The sequence below is a fragment of the Cupressus sempervirens genome, chromosome 5, assembly GCF_028749045.1.
Source record: "Cupressus sempervirens isolate cs-2001-9-10 chromosome 5, ASM2874904v1, whole genome shotgun sequence".
In the NCBI taxonomy this organism is placed as follows: Eukaryota; Viridiplantae; Streptophyta; class Pinopsida; order Cupressales; family Cupressaceae; genus Cupressus; species Cupressus sempervirens.
In genome coordinates this window covers 530,328,220-530,355,078 of record NC_143122.1, presented here as the reverse complement: position 1 = coordinate 530,355,078, position 26,859 = coordinate 530,328,220, and the positions used below count along the sequence as shown (strand labels likewise).

Below are 26,859 nucleotides of genomic sequence, written 5' to 3'. Positions count from 1 at the left end.
AGCTTTGGTCTTCATATTGTTCATAATACATGTCATCTTCCTCGCTTGTATCATGAAATTCATATAAGAACCATTGCTCAAACTCTTTCCAAGACGAGATACACTATGTGGGTAACGATTTGTATGCTTGTCTCGCATCATTTTTTAATATTCTGGCAGACAACATCATCACTTGATCTTTTGCACAAATCTCATAATCTTCTATAAATGTGTAGAATGCATCCAAATATCGAATTGTCGATTCATCCCATTCTCCATGGAACTTCAGTACCAATTGTGAAACTTTAGGGATAACCTAATAGGTTCATAATCAAACTTGCCATCTAGAACAAAAGGTTTTCTTTTAAATGATCGATACATTTGAAAGACCATCTACCATTTCCTTCTAAGTCTACTTCCTCAGCAGAGTCATTGATGATCCAAGCACTCCTTTTGTTAAAGTACCAATCAAAATACAATAGAGTCGCCACCTCCAAATAGAGAAAATGAATTGTCTTGAAAAATCTGAGTTCTTCCTTCCAGCAAAGTATACCTCACCAAAGGTTGAATCTGCAGAAAAAGCTTAAAGAAAACATACAATGCTTTTACAAGATCAAATCTTCATAAAGCAATTTAAGATTTATAAAACAATTACAAGAGATTGAAATCTTCAAGAAAAATAAATGCACGGTAAAAAACTTATCAATTTAGAATTTCAAATATATCAAAATGTTTCAACAAATTAAATAGAACCTAACTCTTATTGATCTCGAAATCAAAAACTCTTAGGGTTTGTTTTGCAACGTTTTCCCAGTAGAGTCGCCAGTCTGTTGGTTCCCAAAACTCCAGATTGGAATCCTAAGAACCTTGCTTACTCGATGCTGGGATATCCAACTGATTAAGGCCAATTTGACAGGATTGATCAATGCAATCCAAATCCCCTGCGCTTCTAACTCTGCAAGGCCAAGGCGGGTGTACCTAATCCTAGACAACAACTTTAAATCCAAGATGCTTAAAGCAGATCGATTAGAATGCGAATGTAACGAAGGCTTCCAAAATGGCAAGAATTATCGAAAGCTTCTAACCTGCAAATTATGAACTGAGAACAAAATTAAATGATTGTATGAATGTTTTTAAAATAAAAATAAGTATGGATTAATGCAACAAACTAATATATTAATTCTTCAGAGGGAAAGATATGAAATAATTGCCAGCATATGAATTACGAATTATGGAAAATATAAAGACCAGTGCCAAAGGGCGATAGAGTCAGCATTATAAGTTTAAAACATAAAACTTTTTAAAATTCTACGCACATAAATTATAAACAATTTAGTAATCAAGATGCAACAGTTCAAATATATGGACGCAATTTTAAAACAGTCTGGAATGTATTTTAACTCCTGTGGTTCGAAGACAAACCAAACATAGATTCAAAAACAATTAAATATTTCTTATATCTATGATGTTCAATTTTAAAATGCCATAATTGATCCTATCCACTTATCTATCATATAAATTATTTATAAAATTAAAATAATAATTATAAAGGACAAAACTATATAATATTTTAACTCTAAAGCTTCATACAATAAAATAAATATTTCTTACTGATCATGTCAGAAATAAAATTGCACTGGAGACACTCCTTACGGATGATCCATCCGATACAATTTGACTCCAAAATCACACAAAAAATTATTCAATAATCCACAATCCATGGGCTTAGTTCAAAACTTCATTTCTTTACCAATGAAAGAATAAAATATATCCAAGGGCAATGTATAACTTGGATATGTAAAAAGTTTAATATGAATATTCTCTCCTTGGTTTTACATCTCATATTTATTTATAACAAGAGAAAAGATATGAGATCTTTCCAAAACGTCATACCATTTCGAAACTTTAAACTAATTTGTATGTTTTGTTAAATCATATGGAAAGTTAATGCCCACCGAACATTAACTTATATCCAATTTGATTAATGTTTGGAAGATAATAAAAACTTGGTAGGATTACTTCCATGCTCCAATCACACCAATGAGTTTTGTGCAATGAATTACTATGTTTTTTATTTTTCAGGCACACGCCTTTCTCCTTCCGTTTGAACTTCATCAACGGGCAAAGATGGACAAAACAGTATAGAATGGCTCCAGAAACCTTGCATAGTTCTTAAGTTTGACCGCAACTATATTGAAAAAATTGCGGTCACGAAATCTGAAACATTCATTGGTATTGCCATTCTCTGTGATTTGATTTTCTTTCTCTCAACATCTTCGTCTGGGCATCTTGTGTTTGTTCTGATGCTTATATTTTTCCAGACACTCCTATGCGTGATGGTTCCTTCATACACATTTTATCAGGCTTATCTAAACATTCCACAGCAACTCGATCTTTGACATGATCCTTTGAATGTTTGACGTGTTTGTGTATGATTGCCATGATTGTGGGTGGATATCCATTAGATTGCTCAGGACGGCGTACTCCTGGTAAAGATCTTTCTTCTAAATATTTCCATGTGCTTGACCAATCCTTGCTTCTATGCTGATGCTTCAACCTGCAGCAAACACAAAATAAATTATTAGACAATGATTGACATTAAAAAAATACAACTACGGTTCAGATATGGGCGCCTAAGAATATCTTGAAAGACTGTACTCCCACATCCGAGAATTATGCTTACTTTCATATCCACATCCATGTTTACTTCGTATGTAGTTGCTTTACACTATATTGACCACACGTATTTCCTCACTCGGATATGTATGATAATCATATTGTGATTATATATGCAGATCACTGCCTGATGATAATATCATCACCGTTCTAGGAGATATGATGGATATAGTTGTCGTGTCTCTAATTATATTTTGCTTCATATTTAACAATTTCTTCATTGGTACTAAAGATTGTCATTTGATTGATTGTGTTTTACTTGGTCTTTCATCATATTCCTTTGAATAAAAGAAACCACGTCATTCATACACCCCAATTGAATTCAGTCTTCAAAATATGTCTCCATTATAGCTCACATTCCAGAAATCTGATATCATGCAAGTTCTATCTATAGGTTTGACATCACACCTTCAGACTTCTAAAATTCACAACTTCTTCTTTTGTGTACATGACCCCATATGTCTACCAGAAATGTGATTTGTAATTAAAGTGCTAAATGTTTTGCCAGTCCCAACAAGCATTTGCTTAGAACTTGGTCTGGAATCCTTAGGATAAGATATTTCCTTGAAGAGAACATATATTTCACTGGCTGAGTAAATCATATCTCCAATATGCTGACCTCTATATGCTGTAGAATATTTTACCATTTGCTGAGTGTATCCATTTATCATTATTTCTATGCAGACATTATGCACACTGCAAATGCTTTACTCACCTTTGCCACTAGTATTATTTCAATTTATATTCATAGTATTTCAACAAGTTTGGCAAATTGAAGGTAATTTCCACTTCATTCAAACAATGAGTTTGGCTCTTCTTACTTTCGATATTGGTAATGATTACCTTAGCAATCTTGTTCATGCTTATAAATCCTTTGATATCATCAATTTTCAACATCATTTCACAAATGGAGACCTAAATTTTTAGGCTCCATTAGTGGGTTTTGATCAATTTTTTTCCTCCAAAATTATGTCTAGTTTTAATCAATTCCTATCTTCAAGCTTTGTGTCTAGTTTTCCGAATTTTTCCCTTCTTTTTTCCAAAAAACTATGATCCGTGTTGCTGGTCTAAGTTATTTTTTATTTTTATTTTTTTAAACCAATCAAGGGTTTGGCATTTTTTTTCCACAAAAAGCCATGGTTTCTTGCAGTATTTCTGCTAAAAAAAATTCAAGTTTCTGAACAGAATTATGTCTCGTTTTCTCAAGTATTGAAGTGTTTAATGATTTCCTCAACAAAACTGTGGTTTCAATTTCAAAAGTTGAACTCGGTTGTCTCCAGGTACGAGGAGGGACGGTTTTGTTTCCCAAGATTGGACTCGAAGGTTTCTAGTGGCCTTGGTCATATCCAAAAGTTCTGCAAAATCAAGGAAGGTCTCAAGAGCAAGCTCATTTTGCAGAGCATTCTAAAGAGAAGGGGGCAAACTTCTATGCATTTGTGACCAAGTGACCTGCAAATTATGTTTTCTTATAGGGTAGTTAGAACAATGACCATTTGGGGGGGGGGGGGGGGGGGAGGGTTGTAGGGGGTATATTAAATAATGTAATGGTTTTTTAATGATCATCTTAGTTGTTTTAGTAAGTTTCTATTATTTGTTTCTCTTAACGAGTGTTTCATTTAAAATGATTGTCATGTAATCTCTTATAAATAGTGTTTTTTGTCTCTATTGAATATATAAAGAATTATAATAACAAATTACACCAGAGGAAGGATGGATCAAAAATAAAATTTAACAGTGCATCCAAAAGAAGACCGAGACTTTCTGGTTGTGTTGTTTGAAATTGGATGAACAATATAAGGGCTTTGGGAACTCAAAAACTGGAGAACTTGGATTATTGAGCCAACAATGATGCAGAGGAATAAGCAGCATTGCTTGCCATATATATATGAAAATTGACAAATTTCATATGGAGGATGTGTTGGTTCCCAAAACCGCAGATTGGAAATCCAAGAGTCTGCCACTTCTCCAATAGGACTTCTCAATCAGTTCTAGCCAATGAACGGGAATACTTTTTTATTCCCCTACACTTCGAGCTCCACTACACCCAGGCAGGTAAACCTTCACCTTAACACTGACTGTCTGGTTCAAGGCATTTCTAGAGCAAATTTAAGCTTCTGGAGTTCTTCGGCTGGCAAGGTCCTTGAACTCAATGAAACTGAAACTGGATGTTGGATGATAGTTGAATGTTTTATATATAGTTTGTTAATAATGCTTGTAGAAGGAATATATAGATTTTCTAACTTCAATAATAAAAAGACCAATGCCTCTGCTCATCTGGGCAATAGATTCAACTTCAGTGAATTATCACATACAACTTTATAATGCTTACACACTTTAACTGCTAACAATTAAATAATAAAGATGCGACAGATCAAATATATATGCAATCTTAAATAGTCCAGATTGAACTTTAACTCCTCTAGGAGACAAACTGGACACAAATACGGAAACAATTATTTATTTCGCAATATGTGTGATGATCAAATTTAAAATGCTAAATCACCATGTCCACTTATCCAACATTTGAATTGTATACAAAATTCCAAAAATAATTACAAAGGACGATTCACCTGTAGTTTAAATCTCCATGCCTTTAACAATAAGCAAAAAAGCATTTTATTTTATTATTAAAATAAAATAATGAAATTTATATTACAAAATCATATTAAACTTCATATCCCTCTATACAAGTAATATAAAATAATTTCTCCTGAATATGAATGATTTTTCGAATATGTCTTTATTCTTACAATTCATCCCATATTTATATCTTTTAATTCCAAAGGATGTAACTTTTGAAAGTCAAGAGCCATGGTGTTAGAATTTAATAATTACACCTCCTCAATAATAATAATAATTCTTTTCCTATCATAAGAAGCCTTAATCGCACCTTTTAATCTTTTATTATCATGAGCAACTTAATATAGTTATCGGGCCATAATATTTCATGAGTTCACCGCAAATAGGAACTTATTCCATTTGATATTTTTTCATTTCCAAAACCGTCAAATATAACTAAGGCATCCGTAACCTACTGGTTTTTCATTTTCAATGTCGATGTTTGTGTGAGCGATGGCACCTAGGGACTTGTATGATGCCCATGTCGATCATTACCAGTGTTACCATGAATACTAGAATCATCGATTTCCTTGGAATCTCCTTAATGCTTGACGCACATATTTTTGTTTCCATCTCTGAATATTGTTGTGGGTGCACTGCTTGTTTTGACATATATTCTTCATATTACTGGCTTCCTGTGCAAGGGATTCACGTGACAATGACATCAAATTGATGAACGGATGAACACTTCCCCTCCATTTTGTATTTTATCGGGATTTCTAACCTGGGTAGATGAAGAAATGTAATCGTCATTCACCACTGTATGCTCCCGCAATATAGACTTCTGTGCGAATTAGTGTTTACAGTTGGGTTTGTTATTTGGGATTTCAATGTTCAACAACCATTCTCTATGTCACAGAACCTTAGAAATATGCAGACTGCGTTTTACTTTTTGTATCTGGGCTTTTTTTTCCAACAACAGATTTATACTTTTATTCCTATGTGTTTTGCATCTCATTCCTGAGAATACATCTTTAAATTGTTATTGTACATTCATATGTATTTTTTGAAACTGTCTTTTGCCTTGGTGTAGTAATATTCTACTTACATCCTCACCCTGTCTAATAGCAATCTGACATTTGCTCCAAGAAAATTTTCACATGACAAGGCACGGACTGATGTTACTAGTCTTATAAAGACTTGGTTGCTGATAATGTACACAAGTTTGATTTGTACATCTGTTGCAAGTTCATTTGCTTCATTGATTATATCATCAACATCGCCACAAGCACCTAGAATATCATTCTGAAAAAATGCACTGGTAAAATCAATCCACTCATAACTTTCCTCAAGAACTTTGTAGGCTACCATGGGTTCACCAACAAGCATCACTATCATGCCAGCGTGTCAAGCCATATTGAGGCAAAGCTTAGACCTACCAAACTGCATATCATTTTTGTTAAAAGCCTTTGACAGATCTGATCTTCCATAAATTGCTTTGCATCTGCAGGTCACTGTACACCTATCATAGGGAAATCATTGAAACATGTAAATGTAATGTTATCTGTGAGATAAAAAGGTCAGATAAGGTGCTTAAATGGAGGCCCAAATTCACCAAACATTTTAGGCTCCATCAGGATGATTCACAAGTTATCATAAATGTTATTACTGATGGTGACTGCAGGGCTGTAAAATCAATAAAAACTAAACCATCTTTATTCAAAGATTTCAAACTATCTCAGAAAAAACCAATCTCAAGCAGGCTGGCAGAATATAAAAGAAAACTTGAAACAGCTAATGAGAAGCATGATGTAGGGGCCATCAAGGACGAACTAGGAAGTGCAGGTTCAAAAATGATGATCAGGAAGTGCAGTAGATGAATAGGATCAAGAAAGAAAGTTCTGCTGATCTTTTTTGAACATTTTGCTATATAGAATGTATAGCATATGGAAATACATAAGCTGAATAAGTCAGCAGGTAAATATTGTAAATTTTGCTGTTTATATGGGAAGATTGGTAGAGAATGCTTTGAATTTTGTATAAAGCGAGCTATCAGGACTAGGTCAAAAATGTAAATATCAGTAGAAAAAGGCCACTATACAGCCACATCAGAAATATTTTGGAAATCAATATATAATGAACCATTTTACCGATCAAAAAGAAAATTATACAGTGTCTCAAAATGATTTTATATGTGTTTCTTAAAAAGGGGGCTTATAACGTTTTCAAAAGTATCACTCGCACAAGGTGACAGTTAAAGATTAGATCAGAAAGAAATGAATTTCTTGAGACTTCTTGAGGAGGCTAAAAATAGTATATAAGTGATTACAAAAGGAGTTGAACTCGAGAAAAAATATCCATTGCTTGTTGCAAAAGGAATCTTTCTTGAAGTTTGAGCATATGGTGTTCAGCTTTTGGTTTAAAGATGAAAACTATCTTGTTATTGAAATTGGAGAATGAAAGCCCTCTTGAATTCAAGAGCCTACTATAAATTATAGAATGTTCTTTTAGGTGATTTGTGGATTTCAATTTTGATATTTTATAGTTATTCAGCTTGCAACATTTGTTATTGTATTAAAAAAATAACAATAACTATCGTATCGTTGATGCTTCACAAAATTTCATCTAGGTGTCAAATTATTCATCAGGACTTGTTTACATTTTTTTATTTCTGTTAACAGCCAACTTTCACCTTATGTTTTGTTTGGTGGCCTTCATACCTTGGAAGGAGCCATATCTTTCTAATACTAATTGAAAACTTGTTAAGATTGAAGTTGCTTCTAGGTATGAAGTAAGCTGTACCATGTTATGGGTGTATTATTAATTGTTATCTATTGATTGGTTAATCTTTTGAGTGGATGATAAGCCAAACATAAACCTTCTTTTCTACATTACCAAGTTCGCACCCTGCAGCCCAGATTCCGGTCCAGGTTCGCAGAGGTCCAGATTCACATCTGGGTTTGCTACGAGTCCGGGCAAGGTCTGGATTTCAGACTATGGGTTCGTCCAGGTCCTTGTTGGCATGAACCCAAGCAAACCCACGGTGAACCCACAGCAGTAGGGTCCAAAAAGTAAAATAAAACAACTAACAATAATGGTTTTTTAATATATATTTTTATGTAACCCTAAAAGGAGCCTAATAAAAAACATCACTCATCTAATCTCTCATTTTGGTGTGCCCATTTTGCAAGTTTTAAGAGAAGGTTGTAGAGATTGTTTGTTCGAATGATGAGGATCTAGATATCGTTGCAGCCGGGGATGAAGCCATTGATCCCTCATTATTTGATGACCCATTTGACATTTGAAATTCATTTGATAGTATGATCATTGATAAACACTTGTCATTTATCATTATGTTTCAAACTTTATTATTTGATGAACTACTCTATGTTTTAAAATTTCATTTTGCAATTTAGTAATTCAATGTATGATTTTCTTTACAATCATGAACATATACTCATGAGCAGGTGTTGAATGTTTATCTTTGACATTTGGCATTGATCAATGATCAAGCAACATATATTCATACAATGAAATGACTAAGTTTTGCAATTATGCACGGGTACCTCCCCCCCCCTCTTGACCACGATCTGGTTCCAAGTTCGGGTCCGATTCGAACTTGGTTTGACCAGGGTCCCTTTTTGCAGGCCTGGTTCGATCTGGTTCGAACTCGGGTGAACCACGTCCAAAAATTCGAACCAAGGTCAAACCCGCGGCTATGAACATGATTTTGACTGTTTTATTTGCAATTTTGTATAATTTTTTGGTGTCCATGTAACCTAAAAAGGTGTTATTAATTGGTTTTGTGACCTCTCATTGTCATTTGATGTTTCTAAATAGGTTATTTTGCCTTGAAGGGCAGCACATAAGTTTTTGAGCAAGCATCCGGTTGTGCAAGGAGGAGTTTGAAGATTGATTTGTTGGTGTTCTTCAAGTGTTTGTAATCATTCATACACATTTGCAAACTTGCAATGGCTGGAAAAGGACCAAAAGATAAGATCTTATTCCATTTGCTATTGTTTTTGTTCTAGTTTTTCCTTTTTTTCATTTCTCTTTGAATCTTCATATGTTCTTGAATCTTTTCCATTATTCCAAAATTTGTCATTTTCTTGCATATAGATTATGAACATGTATCTAATTTCTTGCCATAGGGAAAGGAATGTCATCTACCTCTTCATCAATAGGCAACACCGAACAAAGAATATAACCCAATTCTCCTCTATGGAAGTATGTAAACATTATAAAACCCATTCCAAGAGGTGGTGCATTCCGTTGGAGATGTCGAGGATGTGGTGTAAAAAGTATAGTTATATTATCGTGTGGTAGGTCATTTATGTGGTTATACTGGAAGAGGAGTCAAGAAATTCCCTGACAAAAATGGTGTCCCTATACCAAATCAAACTGTGTTAAAATATATTGAAGAGCATGAGCCAGTAGAAGAGAGAGAAGGACGCAGGGTAATAGAACTCAGTAGCAATAAAAGTAAAAGAGCAAAGGGAATGCAGCCCCCCTCAAATGTTATAGTACAAGACCACCCTTTCTTCAGTACTGCAATGGACATTGACACTGAATCTGTCCCCATTGTACACAAAAGGGACCACTAGAAACTTCTTTTCAAAATAAGGCCTGGGAAATTGCTGACATTAAGGTGGGAAGATGCTTGTATGCAAATGGGTTGTCTTTTAATGTTGTCCACTCACCATTTTGGAAGGACATGTTGAGGGGTGCCAATGAAGCTCCAAAAGGGTATTGTGAACCCAGGTATGAGAAAGTGTGCACCACCTTGTTGGATAATGAGGTCCAATAGGTTGAAAGTCAGTTGAAGCCCATAAGGAACTCATGGGTTGAGATAGGGGTGACAATTATTTCAAATGGCTGGAAGGATTCTAGGAACCGTCCCTTGATCAATGTCCTTGCGGTGTCCCCTAAAGGGGCAATGTTTCTGAAAGCGGTGGATTGTGAGGGCAAAGTAAAAGATGGGCCATTTATTTCTGATATCCTAATTGAGGCCATTGAACAAGTGGGTGCAAGAAACATTGTCCAAGTCATAAAAGACAACGCAAAGAATTGTAGAGCAGTAGGTTTGTTGGTTGAATCACGATATCAACATATCTTTTGAACACCTTGTGTAGTCCATTCACTCAATCTTATGCTACAAAAGATTGGGAACCAATTTCAGTGGATCAAAACAATGTATGAAGAGGCTAAGGACATACAAATGTTTGTCACAAACCACCACATGACTCAATCTCTTTTCAGGAACCACTCAAAATTGGAGCTATTGAAGGTAAATGAACTTGAACTCAAGTTAGTAATTTAATTTTTAATATTTGACAATTTCTGATTTTTCATATTTTACTTGTGCAATTGCCAATGTGTATACTTGAATAATTTTCTAAAATATGTATCTAATAGTTGTTTTTTTCTCTAATTTATGTCACAAGTTGTTGAGACCCGTTTTGCATCCCATATAATCGTCTTAAGACGACTTGTGCAAGTGAAAGATGCACTTCAAGGTATGGTAATCAGCAACAATTAGGGTGTATGGAAGCAAAAGAACACTGAAAGGGCAAACAAAATAAAGGATAGGCTATTGGCTAAGTCATGGTGGGAACGTGTGGAATATCTCCTTAAGATCACCAAGCCCATTATGAGCATACTTAGGTACACTAACATGGATAGGCCTTGCCTTGGAGAGATCTATGATGGCATAGACTCAATGATTGAGAAGATCAGGCAAGTTATAAATGAGGAGGAGCAAGATCCGCAAGAGACCTTTTTCAAACAAGTGCAAAAAATTATTGATGAAGAATGGAACCAAATGACCACTCCATTACATTTGCTTGCCTATGCCTTGACCCCCAAATACTATAGCTCACAAATTTGTGATCTACCAGGAAGGTTGCCACCATATAGAGATATGGAAGTGTCTGACAGGTACCAGGCAGCATTTAGAAGAATATTTCCTGATGATGATATAAGAGATGTAATCATGGATGAGTTCATAGAGTTTGTCAATGCTAGATGTCTAAGTAATGATGCTCTTCGTCATCGGTTCAAGAAGGATGCTCATGCTTGGCGGTACCTTCATGGCCAAAAATTCCAAACATTGCAACCCCTTGCAATCAAAGTTATATCACAAGTAAGTTTTATTTTTAAAAAATTAGCTCACTTTATCTTCAAAAGAATTTTTTTATAAGATTGAATTAATTCTTTTTTAATTGCTTACCCTATGTTGTCTTTGTAGGTTGCTAGTTCTTCTGCATCAGAAAGAAATTGGAGCACCTATTCTTTCATCCACTCGATGAAGCGCAATAGGTTGCAATCAAAAAAAGCAAAAAACCTGGTATTTGTGCATCACAACTTGCGCCTTCTTTCGCACGAGAGTCAAGAATACAAAGAAGTGGGATGTAGATGCAGAGATTGCGGACTTGGATGCTTCCACTGCTGGGCTTACAATTGATGATTTTGATGACTTTGGTGCCAATACCATTGTTGATTCTGCTACTGATCCCATTGGCCTTGGTGCAAGTAATAGCGAAGGCAGAGAAGGAGGAGATGAAGAAGAAGATGAAGATTGAAGAACTTAAAACTAAAAATTCAGAATTTTAATAGATTTTCATTTCATTAGTTACTATTAAACCTTGAACGTGAAACAATGATACTTGAACTTGATATTTTAAATGTTTTAAATCTTTCATCTTTGATGTTGAAGTTGATTGAATTATGTTACTATATGATGGTATGATCACCATGATATGTTATTGTTTATGCTGTTTTAAAGTTTTTGTTGTTTAAATGTGTTCATGCTACCATGCTACATTCTAATTTTAACTCATGCTTCATAAAGATGTGTATATATATATATATATATATATATATAATTTTTTTTTTTTTTTTTTTTTTTACATGTTTTTGTACTAACGAACCCAAACCCCTTTCCAAAATTTTGTCGAACTAGTGAACCGGTTCTTAAACCTCGAACTTGGAACCGAACCTGAACCGGCAACTTAGATATATATATACACACACTCACGAATCAAATGGGATTTATTTTTTTTGCCCGAACCCATGAACCCAAACTCAAACCCGAATCCGTCCCCAAGCCCGAATTGGTAACTTAGCCTAAACAGCCACACAAAAATTTTCATTATACTTCTCTTGTTTTGCAGGTCCCTCAAAGGAGAAAACCTCTACTTACAGCTTCTCCAATGATGACTTCTCGTATTTTCTTGTCATTTAATAATATCTATTAATAAATCAATTAGTTTTTTAATTAGTTGTATTGCTCTACTTTCTCAAATCTTGCCATACTTCTGCATTGCTTTCACTCTATGTAAAGGTGTGAATCTTCTTAGCAGACCTCTGCATTTTTTTCAGCTGTAGCTAGTGCGTCACATAGACATCCTCCCAATGCTCCAGTGTCCATGCAGTGAATTCCATATTTCAACTACAGCTTCCTCTCTTCTTCCAAATTTAATTCTAGAATTGAATACTCATTTCACTTTTCCTGTTTCTGGTTATTTTCACGAGTCAGCTTTGGCAAGCTTAGCTTTCTCAAATATTCTTTCTTTTCCAGAAGTTAAAAGTTATAAAAAGTTAATAAGCATAATCTAAGTTGCAAATTAGTTTAACAAAAAATGTAAGTCGATTAACTCTAGTGTAATAGTCTGAGATCACTCTCGTACTTGGTTAAGCTTTATTCAGCAATGTTGAATTGCACCTATTACACTTTCTAGCATTGTTTATATTGTAGCACTATGCAGCTTGCCACAATAAGTTAGCGTCTCAATAACCTTATGCTCTCGCGTTGCCCCCTACAATGGACTGATGATCAGAAAGTGTGACTATTTACTCATTTCATTATAAAATTGTAAACAATTGAAATATTTTAACTAAAGGATATTACAGAATGTACAACCATACATGTAAATACAAAAAGATGATATAACTATCCCTCAAATATACGAGGAAAAACACAAGGATGGAAAATAAACCAAAATAAGCATAGTGAGAATACATCTAACACATTCTAAGGATGAGCATCCCCCTTTTATCCTTTTTTGTAACAAAACTAGGGCAACCTTATGTTTGGGTGAAATTGAGGACACTCTAGCATCCACCACACCTGCAACTCTTAAACTTGAAAGGTATTCCAATAAAAAGTAAAAGTGGAAGGCTCCCAATGACCTCATTATGACCAAAGATCAGGCCTTCTCATGTGGAAAAGAGAGTATAATGAGGACTCTATGTAGCCTTCCAATTTTTAGCAGAATCCAGTTGAACTAAAATGCATTTGCTAACTAAATGATAAACATCAACTACTTGGCATTTGTTTTGCTTTACAAAAGAAACAACATTGTGAAAGTGCATCACTAGAAGTGAGGAATAAAACACAGCCATCAATAAAACGGAGGACCTATTCAATGCTCATCTTATTGGTGGTGACCAAAGATTTATTCAAATGCCAGCCAAGAGCCATGTTAAACTAGTCAACTCTAGGTTACTACCCACATGAAGAGACTCTTATCTAATGTTTTCTAAAGAAGAGCCATTGGAGCATTCAGAGTTAAATTAACTAACATTATAATTGAATCCATTTTATGGTGACACCCTTTCTGTTGTAGAGAAGTCTTCCAAGAGTTATATATTTTGTATTGCCTAATATTTTTTTATTTAAAATAATTTATTTAAATGTTCACATTTTAAAAAAACATCGTTTCAGTAGTGCTTTCCAATTAGTCTCATCCCCGCACTCTTTTACAGGATCTTCGCTTCTACCCAAAGACTCTGTTCCATCTCTTTATCATTTTTTAGATGTCACCTTTGCAAAGATTATGAGAAATGCAAACTTCCATTTACCCTAACATAGATTGAAAAACATTCATAAGCAGTTTTAAAAACCAGAGGGAGAATCGCAGGAAAATTGAAAAAGAAAAGTGATCGTACAGGAAGCAGAGCCTGGAAAAGATTCTAGAAAGAAAAAAGTGTTAGAATAAGTAATGTGTTAGAAAAGAGAAGCAATCTGTTGTATGCAAAACTTGGTGGATGGAGGAAGCAATTAGCACTATGAACAAGAAACGGTGTTTGTTGGGCAGGTCTTGCTGTTTGCTCTAAACTAAGAAGAAAGTTAAGTTTTAGTTTAGTTAAATCTGTTGATCTTCCAAGCTCTCTTGAAATTCTCCTTAGCCGAAAACGCCATAATTGAAAAAGAGCTTATATATGCCTAACATGAAGATTGTGTTGGTTCCCAAAACCACAGATTGGAAATCCAAGAGCCTGCGACTTCTCCGATAGGACTTCTCAATCAGTTCTGGCCAACGAACAGGAATACTTCTCGATTCCCCTGCACTTCAGGCTTTGCTCCACCCAGGCAGGTAAACCTTCACCTCAAACGCTAACCGATTGGTTCAAGGCTTTTCTATAGCGAATTTAAACTTCTAGAGTTCTCCGACTGGTAAGGTCCTCGAACTCAATTAAAATGAACACTAAATAATGGTAGGATGTTTTGTATAATATTTGTAAATAATGGATTTGATGGTTGTAGAAGGAATATATAGATTTTCTAACTTCAATAATAAAAGACCAATGCCTCTGCTCATCCGGGCAATAGAGTCAACTTCAGTGAATTTTCACATACAACTTTATAATGTTTTACACACTTAAACTGCCAACAATTAAATAATCAAGATGCGACAAATCAAATATTTATACAATCTTATATTAGTCTAGATTGAATTTTAACTCGTCCGGTAGGGAGACAAATTGGACACAGATATGAAAATTATTTATTTATTTCACAATATTTGCGATAATCAAATTTAAAATGCTAAATGACCATGTCCACTTATCCAACATTTAAATTGTTATACAAAATTCCAGAAAATAATTACAAAAGACGATTCGCCTGCAATTTAAATCTCCACGCCTTTGATAATAAACAAAGAACATTTTATTTTATTATAAAAATAAAATAATTGAGTTTACAATATAAAGTCATAATATACTCCTTATCCCTCCGTACAAGTAATATAAAAATACTTCTTCTTGAGAATATAAAAATGTTCAAATATCTCTTTTTCTCTCTTTCTTTTCAAATAATAAAGTCATACTTATATCCTATGCAAAGCAAATGAAAGGTGTGACTTTTGAAAAAGTCACGTCCCTTTGAAAATAAATTATACCTCTTAATCATAACTAATCTTATGGGCTTATGATTTGATATTATATAGTTCCACAATTATTTGTTATCGAGACCTTTGATTTTTCGGGCATTATATTAAAATTATCTTAACAATGTCGCCCGACCATGGCCTAGTATCTCCGTCCGCCATTTACTTCGAATGTGTTCACAAGAAATCAAGGTCTTTCTGGATTACGGTTGTTGCTAATACTCTAGATGGCGCATTGTTTGGTAATCGCTCCAAATGGATAGAAAAATGTTGACTCTCTTAACTCAGGATGCCTTAGATTCTTTTGTCTCCTATTTTTGTGGCATATCAAGTATTATTGCCGCATATGATTGGACCTGTATATATATTTGCCATACTCAATTTGTATAATGGTTATTGGGATATGACGCATGTTTCATATCGGGAATGTTTTAAACCAACATGTGAACTTCTTGGCACCGTGAATGCAAAGGATGACCATGTCTTCAATAATTACGGTGGAGCCTTCTCCTGATATGGACTTATCATGATTTAATAATACTGATTTTTGTCCAGTCTTCTCATCTTCGTGATATACATATTCCTGAGTTTGTGTTACTTCCTTTGTGACTTGATATTCAAAGCTTGTTATATGTTATATCGATGTAACTTTATACAACGGATTGTAATATCCTTCACCCATGGACGCACATGAATGTACTTTCATCATTGTTTTAGGTTGGAACTGAAATCAAGCATGCTTGCTGGGCAATTGCCATGACTATATTATAACACCTCTGCACTCAATTGGTATGAAGCGGCATTCTTCTGGTCAGGCAAGACCTATGTATATAATATAAATCTGAATTCCATTGAGACTTCTTCAAGCATCTGCTTCTGTGTGGACAAAGTTTCCTTCATCTGGGTCTGTTTCTTAAGCAAAATGCTAATATATAATACTGCCCAGGCTTCCATTAATCAATGCACACTATTATTGCATGCATGTCTTCATTTCACCTACATATATCCTGTTGCGCATGATTCTAATAGCAGTAAACTTGGTTGACTGAAATATCATCAGATGCTACACTTAAGAGGGCTGTCGTCTTCAAACTCAAGCTGTCAACATGATTTGCAAAGGAAAAATGTTTGAGTTTTAATTCTGCAGCGGTCCAAACATGATTATGTGTAGTGAATGCTTATTTAGTCTATATCACATGTGTTCTCTCCATATCATCACGTAGTCTTCCACTAATAACAGTATGTATATTTATCGTTGCTAATATAATATAATTATATGACCACTGTATCCATCACTTCATGGGAAATCACCTCTATTATTCCTGTAGCTGGTCCTAAATATATTATCATATACGTAATTAATATGTTCCTTGCAAATGATGTTCTCTTCTCGGAATTTCACATCTTTATTGTAATCCTTCAGTGCATTTTTTAGTGGATCAATCTCTCATTCGAACTCACCTTTGACATTGGTAACAATATTTTAACATATGGCCCAGTCTACAGTCCCTTAGAAGTTTGCCTCCTTCTTTATCCAATAATAAATAAGGTGTTTCGTAAGACCATGATATTTGGGACTCTAAAATTAGCCAAATTTTAGAGTTCCATCAGACTGTTTCTTCTTTTCCTTTTTGAAACTGGGCTGATGAGGACCATGGCTCAGCTGCTAACCCACATTTTTCAGGACGATTGAGTTCTGAGTTCGGCTGCTAAAAAGATTTGCTGGCAATTAATATGTGTCAATTACGGGCAGCAATAAATGGCCATCAAAACACACCTAATTACAATTGGAATCAGACCAGCTCTGCTAACAGTTAAATACCAATAGTCTTGACTCTGGCCTCTGCATTCTCAGCAAGAGGACTCGCACTATCTGACTGAGGCTCCAGACGAAGATTGGGCATCAAGCAACCATGAATGTTGAAAATGGCATGTTCAGAGATTTAATTTGACATCTGATGATGTCATTTATTTGTTTCTATGCATCATTTTCATTACATTTATTTTATGATTTATGTAATACTACCATTACAGGTTTGCAGCGGGGCTACAGTCCTTTTTGATAAATATGTAATCGTACAAAATTCAATAGCTAATTACAACATCACATCTGGCTGTTGTTCACTACGCAGATGCAGCTGCCACAATTATGATTTAAATGAGTGATCGTACCCTTAATTTAAGCAGTGACGGTGTTAATAAAGCTGGGGGGAAGTGGCTAAGGCAGTATCCACTACATCTAATGCAAAGACGATAAAGGTGACTTCAAGGTCCAGCACATCAAGAACTCCTCTTCCGTGTATTTGATGTACATTGTGGGAAAAAGCGGTTGTTTTACCCTGACCTTTAATATTGTTAAAGGGTTTTTTGTTATGTGGCAAATGACCGAATGAATGATTTTAATGATATCCACTAATCTGAACGGTCTGAAGAACCAAGTGAATTTTAATAGTATCCAGTAAACTGAACATTCTAAGGAACCAAGTGATCACAGCCTTAAGATATCTTTCTATTTGTCTCAATGATCTTCATATTCTTTTAAAAACTGATCTCCTGTTAAACTGTATTCATATTCCTTTCAATATCTAATTTCCTGATATGAATATTGACTAAAAAACAAGTGATAGAAGTGATTCTAAGATTGTGCAATTTTCAGGAAAAGGTTTTTTTAATAAGCGAGAACTTCTCTTTCGCATCAATTAAGAGGAACCTAAATTGCTCTGTTAAAATTTCGCTTCGGTGATAATTCATACCTGTAGAGTATCAACGAGCATAGCTTTTTCAGAGTCATTAGATGGAGGACCCTGTAAAATAGTTGAAGAAGGCCAACCGTTTTTATTAAAGTACCTGCAAAAACGAGGTAAGAGATCGATTTTAACGACCAATGACCATAATATACTCCGTAACGGCAACCCAATCAACAATAGAGTGTCATTAATAATAACCCACCAGCGCATTTTGGGCTTTCCACCCCCAATCTGATTTTGCAATTGATCATAGAACTCTTCATCCCACTCCACCAAATTTGCGGAAGAGGGGCAGCATACATTGAAGTGAGCAAAAGCCGCATTGTATGCATTTCTGTGAATATATTCGGACTCCAAAATAACGCCATCACAGTCGAATATCAGGGCCTCTAATGCTCTGCGATCCTTAGAATTAGCAGACAGTGAAGAAGTTGATACTGCAAGTACCTGCTGTTTTCTTAGAAAATTATTATTCGGAAGCGCTTTGAATGTGGAATGTGACGAGAGAGATGTTTTTAAGTTGGGAGACTTGAACGTGAATGAGTTCGCAGGGTATTGGCGACTGGGGCTAATGAAATTGAACAACTTCAAATTCGCCATGGGCAGGACACCCATTTCTTCAGATAAGTGGATGTCCCAGCAAAGAATTTTGATTGAATTTATGGGGCTCTTAATCAATAGTGACCTTGTCATACGTATGGATAACATATAAATTTGAAAGTGGGGAAAGTGTCTTTCCTTCATTTTTGAGTAAATGCCTTCAGTAAAAGGCTTCCATATATCAGAACTGAGAAGTATCTCTTTCTGAATTTTGATTAGCTTGCATTTTTGGAAAAAAATATTAAATGATTATTTAGAATAGAGTTACTTGTTTAGATAAATTTTAATTCTTAAATTATTAATTTTTTATTTGTAAAGTATAAGAATATTAAAGATAAGAATTTGATTTTCGTATTTTAAAATTTAAATTGTATTCTAATATTAAGTAAATTTAACTATTGGTTATGTGTTGATTCATATGTCAAACTTTTTAAATATTGTGCATAGGTCACTAATAAAGAGGGATCATCCTTAACTTATTATCTAGTATCACATAGCATCATTTGACATTACGTGTCTCATACAACCACTCTTGCCCTAACCATAGCAAATCCTTTTATTAGTTATTATGATTGCATAACCTCTTCATTAATAGGTTTTAAAACTCCATGTCTTCCACTAAGTTGTTGCATCGCACTTTATACATAATTGTTCAAGTATCAAATTTCATACATTGCCATATCATATATTATCACATTATTGATTGATGTTGTCTATAATTATTAGTAAAAGGGGTTGCATTAATGAGTACAATTGAATTTGTTATAGTCTAGAGAGAATACCTTAGACTTTATTACTACTAGTCAAACCTATTAAGAAATATTGTGCTAGATTTGTCTATGGAAATAGCCACCCAAGATATAGAGGCCTAATCAAAAGCATAGTCGAATGAGGGAATTAATATGATAAGAATAAACTTAATTATTATCAAGAATGCAAATAGAATGAATGTAAAGTCTTTGAAAGACCCTTGGTTACAAAGGCCAAGGTGAGACATATGATAACATAAGACTATGACAAGTGTCTTAACCTTATGACATGAGACATAAACTGATAACTTACCCACTTGTGGTAGAAAGTGAGAGTGGATCCATTCAAAAAGGGGATTCCACTTAAATTGGAAGGAATCTTATGTGTTCCCTAAGTAAACATAAGTAACATGTGATTAGGACTAAGTGTCAAACTTGCGAGGTGGGGCACTAGGTATAATGCCCCTTTCACAATAACATTACCGCATAAGTGAAACTCATAGAGAAAGTACAAAAATGTAACTATACAAAGATGGGTCCCTGATACAAGGTCATATTAGGTGTCAATATATAAATGCAATGTGCTCTCTCACAAATAGGGTAAGCAGATAACCTAGTGCAACAAAACTCCTCCCTAAAAGATAGATGAAAATACACAATATTCTTAAAGAAGAATGAGAAGGACAGGACCTTGTGAGAGGAAAAATTCCCCCACATAAGAAAGAATAAAAGAAAACATACATCACGATTAAAGTAGAATAAATAGCAAGAGTAGATGCATGAAAGTGCATATTGAAGATGGCTTGCGATGCAAAATCAAATGTATACAATAATACCCCTCCTTTGCTATCATTGTAGACTTGATTGTTAAAGTTCTATATGACTCTTCTATAGATGTGTTAGCCCTTAATTGATATTTGAAATGCAATACTTTGATACATTTGAGTAATTGATAATGTTAGGTTGTAACAATTTCCTATTTATAGTGATGATGCTTTAATTGCTCATAGTTAATTAATGTAATTACTTTTATGATGATGTCATATGTTTTGTCTTAGAAAGATGTTTATTATATCTTCATGATGATGAGATGTTCAAGTTAAAATATGATGTTATTTATATTTAGGATTTACTATTATACTTACCTCATACTTGCATGTGTATGGTGTGTGTGTGTGTGTGTGTTTTACATTTATGTTTGACATGCCTGATATGATTGAGGGAAGGAGTCACGGTCGCCTACTAGTCAAAATTTACACCATGTACTACTCCCTTCCAATATATATATAAAGAGAGAGAGAGAGAGAGAGAGAGAGAGAGAGAGAGAGATCTTGTCTTTCATGCAAAATGCAGGTACCAGGCATCAACTTCTCTAAATTGCCACGATGAGCATGCCCTATCACGATAACTCAATGATAAGAATGAGAAAATAATGTCTATGTCCAATCCTAACCATAACCTAATTACTTGTCTTGAGAAGGACATGTATCTAACTTTCTACCCTTTTTAAACCCATGGGTTTATCTTTGACTGTGTTATTTAATTTTGAGTTTTGATAAGTTTTTGTAATGTTGCTTTTATGCAAATTATGTGATTTATTTGTAAATGATTCAATTATAATATTTGGGTTAATCATATAATATTGATAATTATTAAGTATTATTTGATTAAAAAAGAAAATATAGATGAGAATATTTAATTATTTAAAAACAAATTAAATATGTGCTTTAATTTAAAAAAGTTAATTTGGAAGTCTAATTGGAAAAATTGGTTAAAGAAAAATTAGAATATGATGATATTTAATTAATTAAATATGTGCTTTAGTTTACAAGATTTAATTTAAAAGTCTAATTTAAGAAGTTGGATATAAAAATAATTAAAAGATTAAAGATTTAATATTGCTTTATTATAATTATTTAATCAATAATAATTAAATTAGAGTTGCATTCAAATGATGAAGTTTAATTATTATTATTAAATAATAAACTATGAATTAAATAATGCTTGCACTAATTAATAAAGTGGAGGAAAATAAATTAATTAAAAAGTTCTTAAGTGTGCATGAAAGGATTAAAAGTAAAAGTTTATTTTAAGGAAAGGTGTTTGCATATTTGAAAACTGAAAACCCTAGGTAGAGTTAAACTCTTTATCAAGAGATTCAAACTCATTTCTACAGACACATATTTTGGGGAGCAAAATCTAGAATTGGATCAAAAGAATTGTTGAAAGTTTCAAAGGGTTTGAATTTACATGTGTTCATAGATTGTCTCAGATTTTAGTTATGATTTGGAGGTAGGATTTAAAAGCTCACTTTAGAATTTTATAGAAAGATTTGTCTACTTTGTGTCTTCCTAAGTGCTTGCATAATGCTTATTAATTTATTCTATTGATTTTTGGATAAGGAATTATTTTGTAGATATTGAAAAGGAAAACTTATTGATCAATAAAACTTGACTAGAAAAATTATAGAAACCCTTTCTAATATAAAGAAAATTCAATTATAGAAAATCAGAAGAAAACAACAAATTAAACAACTAAAGTTTCAACTTTAAATTTACTATTAGAACCATGTGATTATCATGAACTTTCTAAATAAAAATAAGTATTCTTCTTGTATCTAAAACAACTTAATTCCAAAATTTATTGGAAAAGAAAAAGATTAATTGAGAGAAAAGCATATTGTAACTAAATTTATACATACATGTGAAAACAAATATACTAAAGATAGAAAACTAAAGATATTATGGTTGCATGCTTTGAGATAGAACTTATTATGTATTTATTAATGCAATTGGAGTTACAAATTAATAAATATATAATTGTGATTTAGTTATATTTTAAGAGAAGTTATAGTGGAGTTCACTATATAATAATCTAGTTATAAATATTTAATATTATGAGAGAAATTGTAAATAACTTAATTATAATTATAATTTCAAGTTTGAGGAAAAGTAAATATTAATATTGGATTTAAATAGAAACCAAATTAATATTTTAGAAATAAATTTGGTATTAATATTTAATCTAATAATATACATTTATGCTATTAATTAAATCATTTATGTTTTAAGATTATTTAAATTAATAACATGATAATATTGCATGATAAATTATATTCACAAAGACATTTGATATTTAAATACTTGTTGATTTAAATAGGTATATTAGCATACAATTTATATTAACATGTATATTCTTACTTTATTTTTAAACACATCTTTATAGTCCAACCTAAACAAGATAAAATTATGGAATTAAATCATATGGTTGAAAATTATGTGTTTTCTTAAATATTATATTTATAGTCTTGTACTATTTATTATTGTGATATTTTTTTTTTATGAGTTGTTTAGTTGGCCAAGTTAGGATGTGCACCAGAAGCATTTTTGAGATTTCTTTTATGATTATTTGATTGGATGTCACGATGCACTTTATGATTTAAATTGAGATTTCTTTTGATAAGTATTTATGAGAACTTGAGTTTTGAGAACCAATGTTATTTTTGGGTTTCCTATTAAGAAACCAAATTCGATCAATATTACTTATGTGGTATGGGACACAATTATGATTTGTGAGTTTTGAGAAGGTAGTCTAGGTGCATCCTATGTGAGTGGCTTGCAATGAGAGTCGAGGCTCAAAGTGGTTGCAATGGTAACTCATTGTAAGTTGTGTAATAAGTGATAACATAGCAATTAAAATATTTTTAAAATGTTAAAAAGATAAGTTAGAGCATGCCCTTGAGTGCTTGTATAGGCTAAGAATGAGAATGGGATGATAACTAGTGAGAGGTATGACTAGTTTTCCTCATCTTCATGAGAGGGTATTCTAGTTTCACATGTGTCATATTGAGGGTCTGGGGTCCAGAGTGACCAGTCCTAGGTAACTCAACACTAGAGGGTCTGGGGCCTAGTGAGAGACCAATCTAGGGTAACTCAAGTAGTTTGGCCATGTGATGACACTCCCTAGTGTGTAGCTTGAGTCTCCTTCTTGGTATTTAATATTTTCCTTTAGTGGTGTACTGGTTGGATATTACTTTTGATGGTGTATTTATTGGTAATGTTTTATGATTGGATGTATTTATTGTTGATGATTTAGTTTCATTGATGATAATTGGTGATCTATTGGTTGTTGTACTTTTGACATGTGGCTTTTGACTTGGAGTGGATATCTTTCGTTGATATTATCTCTTAATTTTTATAGTTGATTTATATTTGGTATATGGATGTTGATTTGGTGTGTGATGTTGGTATTGGAATGAGTGTCATTTCAATTTTGAATATCTCTTCCTCTTGAGTAGTTTGTGTTATCCTTGAGGCAGAATTGGTCATCATGATTCTTTGCCTAGGATTGATTTTATGATTAATTAGTTGTTTATGGATCGTCCATTATCTTCCCTATACGGTGGGAGTGAAAGTCTAACTAGGTGACCATGTGGTCAGGAGGTAGTGCCTTCTTACCATTGGATCCCCCTCGGTTTGACAAGTTTTAGATGTTCATATATGTAGTCGTACCATTATTATTCTTATTCTTATCTTAGAGACTTCTATTCAGTTGATGTATGTATATTATCATGTATCTTATATTTTGATGTACTTGTATCTATTATCACATACCCTGCAACATGTATAGTGGATGTTATTCATTGGATTTATTTTCACTGTATATGTTGTACTTATGCATTTGCTTATGGGATAATGTATCTGTTATTTCCATATGATTCATGAACATGTACTAAAGACTTAAACTAATAGTTATAAACTTCTTAAATGTGACTCAACATGAAGGAACCCTTGACAAATAGAAAATTGCATTTATGATTACTTATGTGTACTTGATGTGTGTGTTTATATTGCTTCCGCATTATTATCTTATGTTGTTTAAACTTTTGAAACAAAAATAGTTCAGTAAACATTAAATTATGTTAGATTTTTTTTTTTTGAGTTTTCAAGTAGGACATTACATCTGGTATCAGAGCCTGAGTTTCAACACAGGAAACTATAGGCATAGTGTGCCATCAGTTAACAAGTAGTTAGACTTGCAACAAGATTAAACAAACAAGACTTATCAATAGAAAATATGAACAACAAAATTAGAAACAATAGAACTATGATCAATAAAACTTAGATATATAACACTTGGTGTTTCAAATGCTATTTTGTGACTCTATGTTTCATCTTTTTTATCTTGTAGCGATAGTCGGCTTCCAAGAGTAAGCCTATTATAAGGGGAGGATGATGCAATACTCCCCTTTGCTATCATTGTAGACTTAGTTGTTAAAGTTCTATATGACTCTTTCTATAGATGTGTTAGCCCTTAATTGATATTTGAAATGTAATACTTTGATACATTTGAGTAATTGATTATGTCAGGTTGTAACAATTTCCTATTTGCAGTGATGATGCTTTAATTGCTCATAGTTAGTTAATGTAATTACTTTTATGATGATGTCATATGATGTGTCTTAGAAACATGTTTATTATATCCTCATAATGATGAGATGTTCAAGTTAAAATATGATGTATTTATATTTAGGATTTATTACTATACTTACCTCATAGTTGCATGTGTATGGTGTGTGCATCTATTTTACATTTATGTTTGATGTGCCTGATATAGTTGACGAAGGGAGTCATAGTCACCTACTAGTCGGGATCTACAGGATGTACCACTCCTCGCCATTATTTTTTTAAGTTATATATATGTATGTATTCTTGTCTTTTATGCAGGATGCAGGTACTGGGCATTGATTTTCCTCAATTGTCAAGATGAGCATGTCCTATCACATTAACTCAATGGTAAGAATGTGAAGATAATGTTCAAGTCCAATCCTGGCCATAACCTAATTACTTGTCCTGAGAAGGAGGACATGTGTCTAACTTTCCACCCTTTTTAATCTCATGAGTTTAACTTTGCTTGTGTTGTTTAATTTTGAGTTTTGATTAGTTTTGGTAATGTTTCTTTTATATGGATTTGACTATGTATTTTATTTGGTAAATGGTTTAATTATAATATTTGGGTTAATCATATAATATTGAGAATTATTAAATATTATTTGATTAAAAAAAGAATATTTTAAAATATGAGAATATTTAATTATTTAAAAATAAAGTAAATATGTGCTTGAGTTTAAAAGATTTAATTTAAAAGCCTAATTTAAGAAGTTGGATTAAAAAAAATTAAAAGATTAAAGATTTAATATTACTTTATTATAATTATTTAATTAACAATAATTAAATTAGAGTTGCATTTAAATAATAAACTTTAATTATTATTATTAATTTAACCAATGAACTATGCTTTAAATAGTGCTTGCACTAATTAATAAAGTGGAGGAGAAAAAAGAAAATATTTTAATTAAAAAGTTCTTTAAGTGTGTATGAAAGGATTAAATAATAAAAATTTATTTTAAAGAGAGGCCTATGCATGTTTGAAAATTGGAAACCCTAGGTACAGTTAAACTATTAATTAAGAGATTCGAGCTCATTTTTACACTCAGAGGTTTTGGGAAGTGAAATTAGGCATTGGATCAAAAGAATTGTTGAAAGTTTTAGAGGGTTTGGATTTGAATGCATTCACAAATTGTCTCAGATTTTAGCTATGGTTTTGAGGTAGGATTTGAAAACTCACTGTAGAATTTTATAGAAAGATTTGTCTACTTCATGTCTTCCTAAGTGCTTGCATAATTCTTATTAATTTATTTTATTGATTTTTGGATAAGGAATTATGTTGTAGATTTTGAAAAAGAAAACTTATTGATCAAGAAAACTTGACTAAGGAAAATTGTAAAATAATCTATAAAATTATTATGACTATATTCTTTTAAAACCTTTTTTAATATAGAGAAAAAAGGAAGAAAATAATAAACTAAACCACTAAGATTTCAACTTTAAATTTGTCGTTAGAACCATATGATTATCATGAATTTTCTAAATAAAAATAAATATTTTTCTGGTATCTAAAACAATTTAATTACAAAGTTTATTAAGAAAATAAAAGATTAATTAAGAGGAAAGTATGTTGTAACTAAACTTATACATGCATGTGAAAATAAATATAATAAAGATAGAAAACTAAGTATATTATGAGTGCATGACTTGAGAGATCAAAGACATGTAAAAATACTGATTATATGTTTATTTTTATTTTATAGAAATATCATATAATTTTTAAATTTATTTATTAAAAAAATTATGATTAATTATTAATTTCAAAAAAAAAAAATTCAAAAAAAATTAATATTTATTTATTTTAATAATTAAATGAACAAATAAAATTTATTTTCTTATAAGTGGATTTTTAATATCAATTACTTTTAAAACTCTTAGTGGGATATAGCTTATTATATATTTATTAATGCAAGTGGAGTTATAAATTAAT

At 32.6% G+C, this 26,859-nt stretch overlaps 1 protein-coding gene across 2 annotated transcripts in view; it reads right to left on the bottom strand.

The window, feature by feature from the left end:
- The window catches only part of LOC149557037 (Haloacid dehalogenase-like hydrolase (HAD) superfamily protein), a 59,957-nt gene extending 41,191 nt beyond the window's left edge, over window positions 1-18,766 (bottom strand). For both annotated transcript variants that reach the window (XM_089831688.1, XM_089831689.1), the window contains exons 1-2: window positions 18,336-18,766; window positions 18,140-18,233 (exon numbers count right to left, since the gene is read on the bottom strand). In XM_089831688.1, the coding sequence (XP_089687814.1) occupies window positions 18,140-18,233; window positions 18,336-18,748 (507 nt within the window). In that variant the 5' untranslated portion in view covers window positions 18,749-18,766. The remainder of the gene's footprint in view (window positions 1-18,139; window positions 18,234-18,335) is intronic.
- Window positions 18,767-26,859: the final 8,093 nt, after the last annotated feature.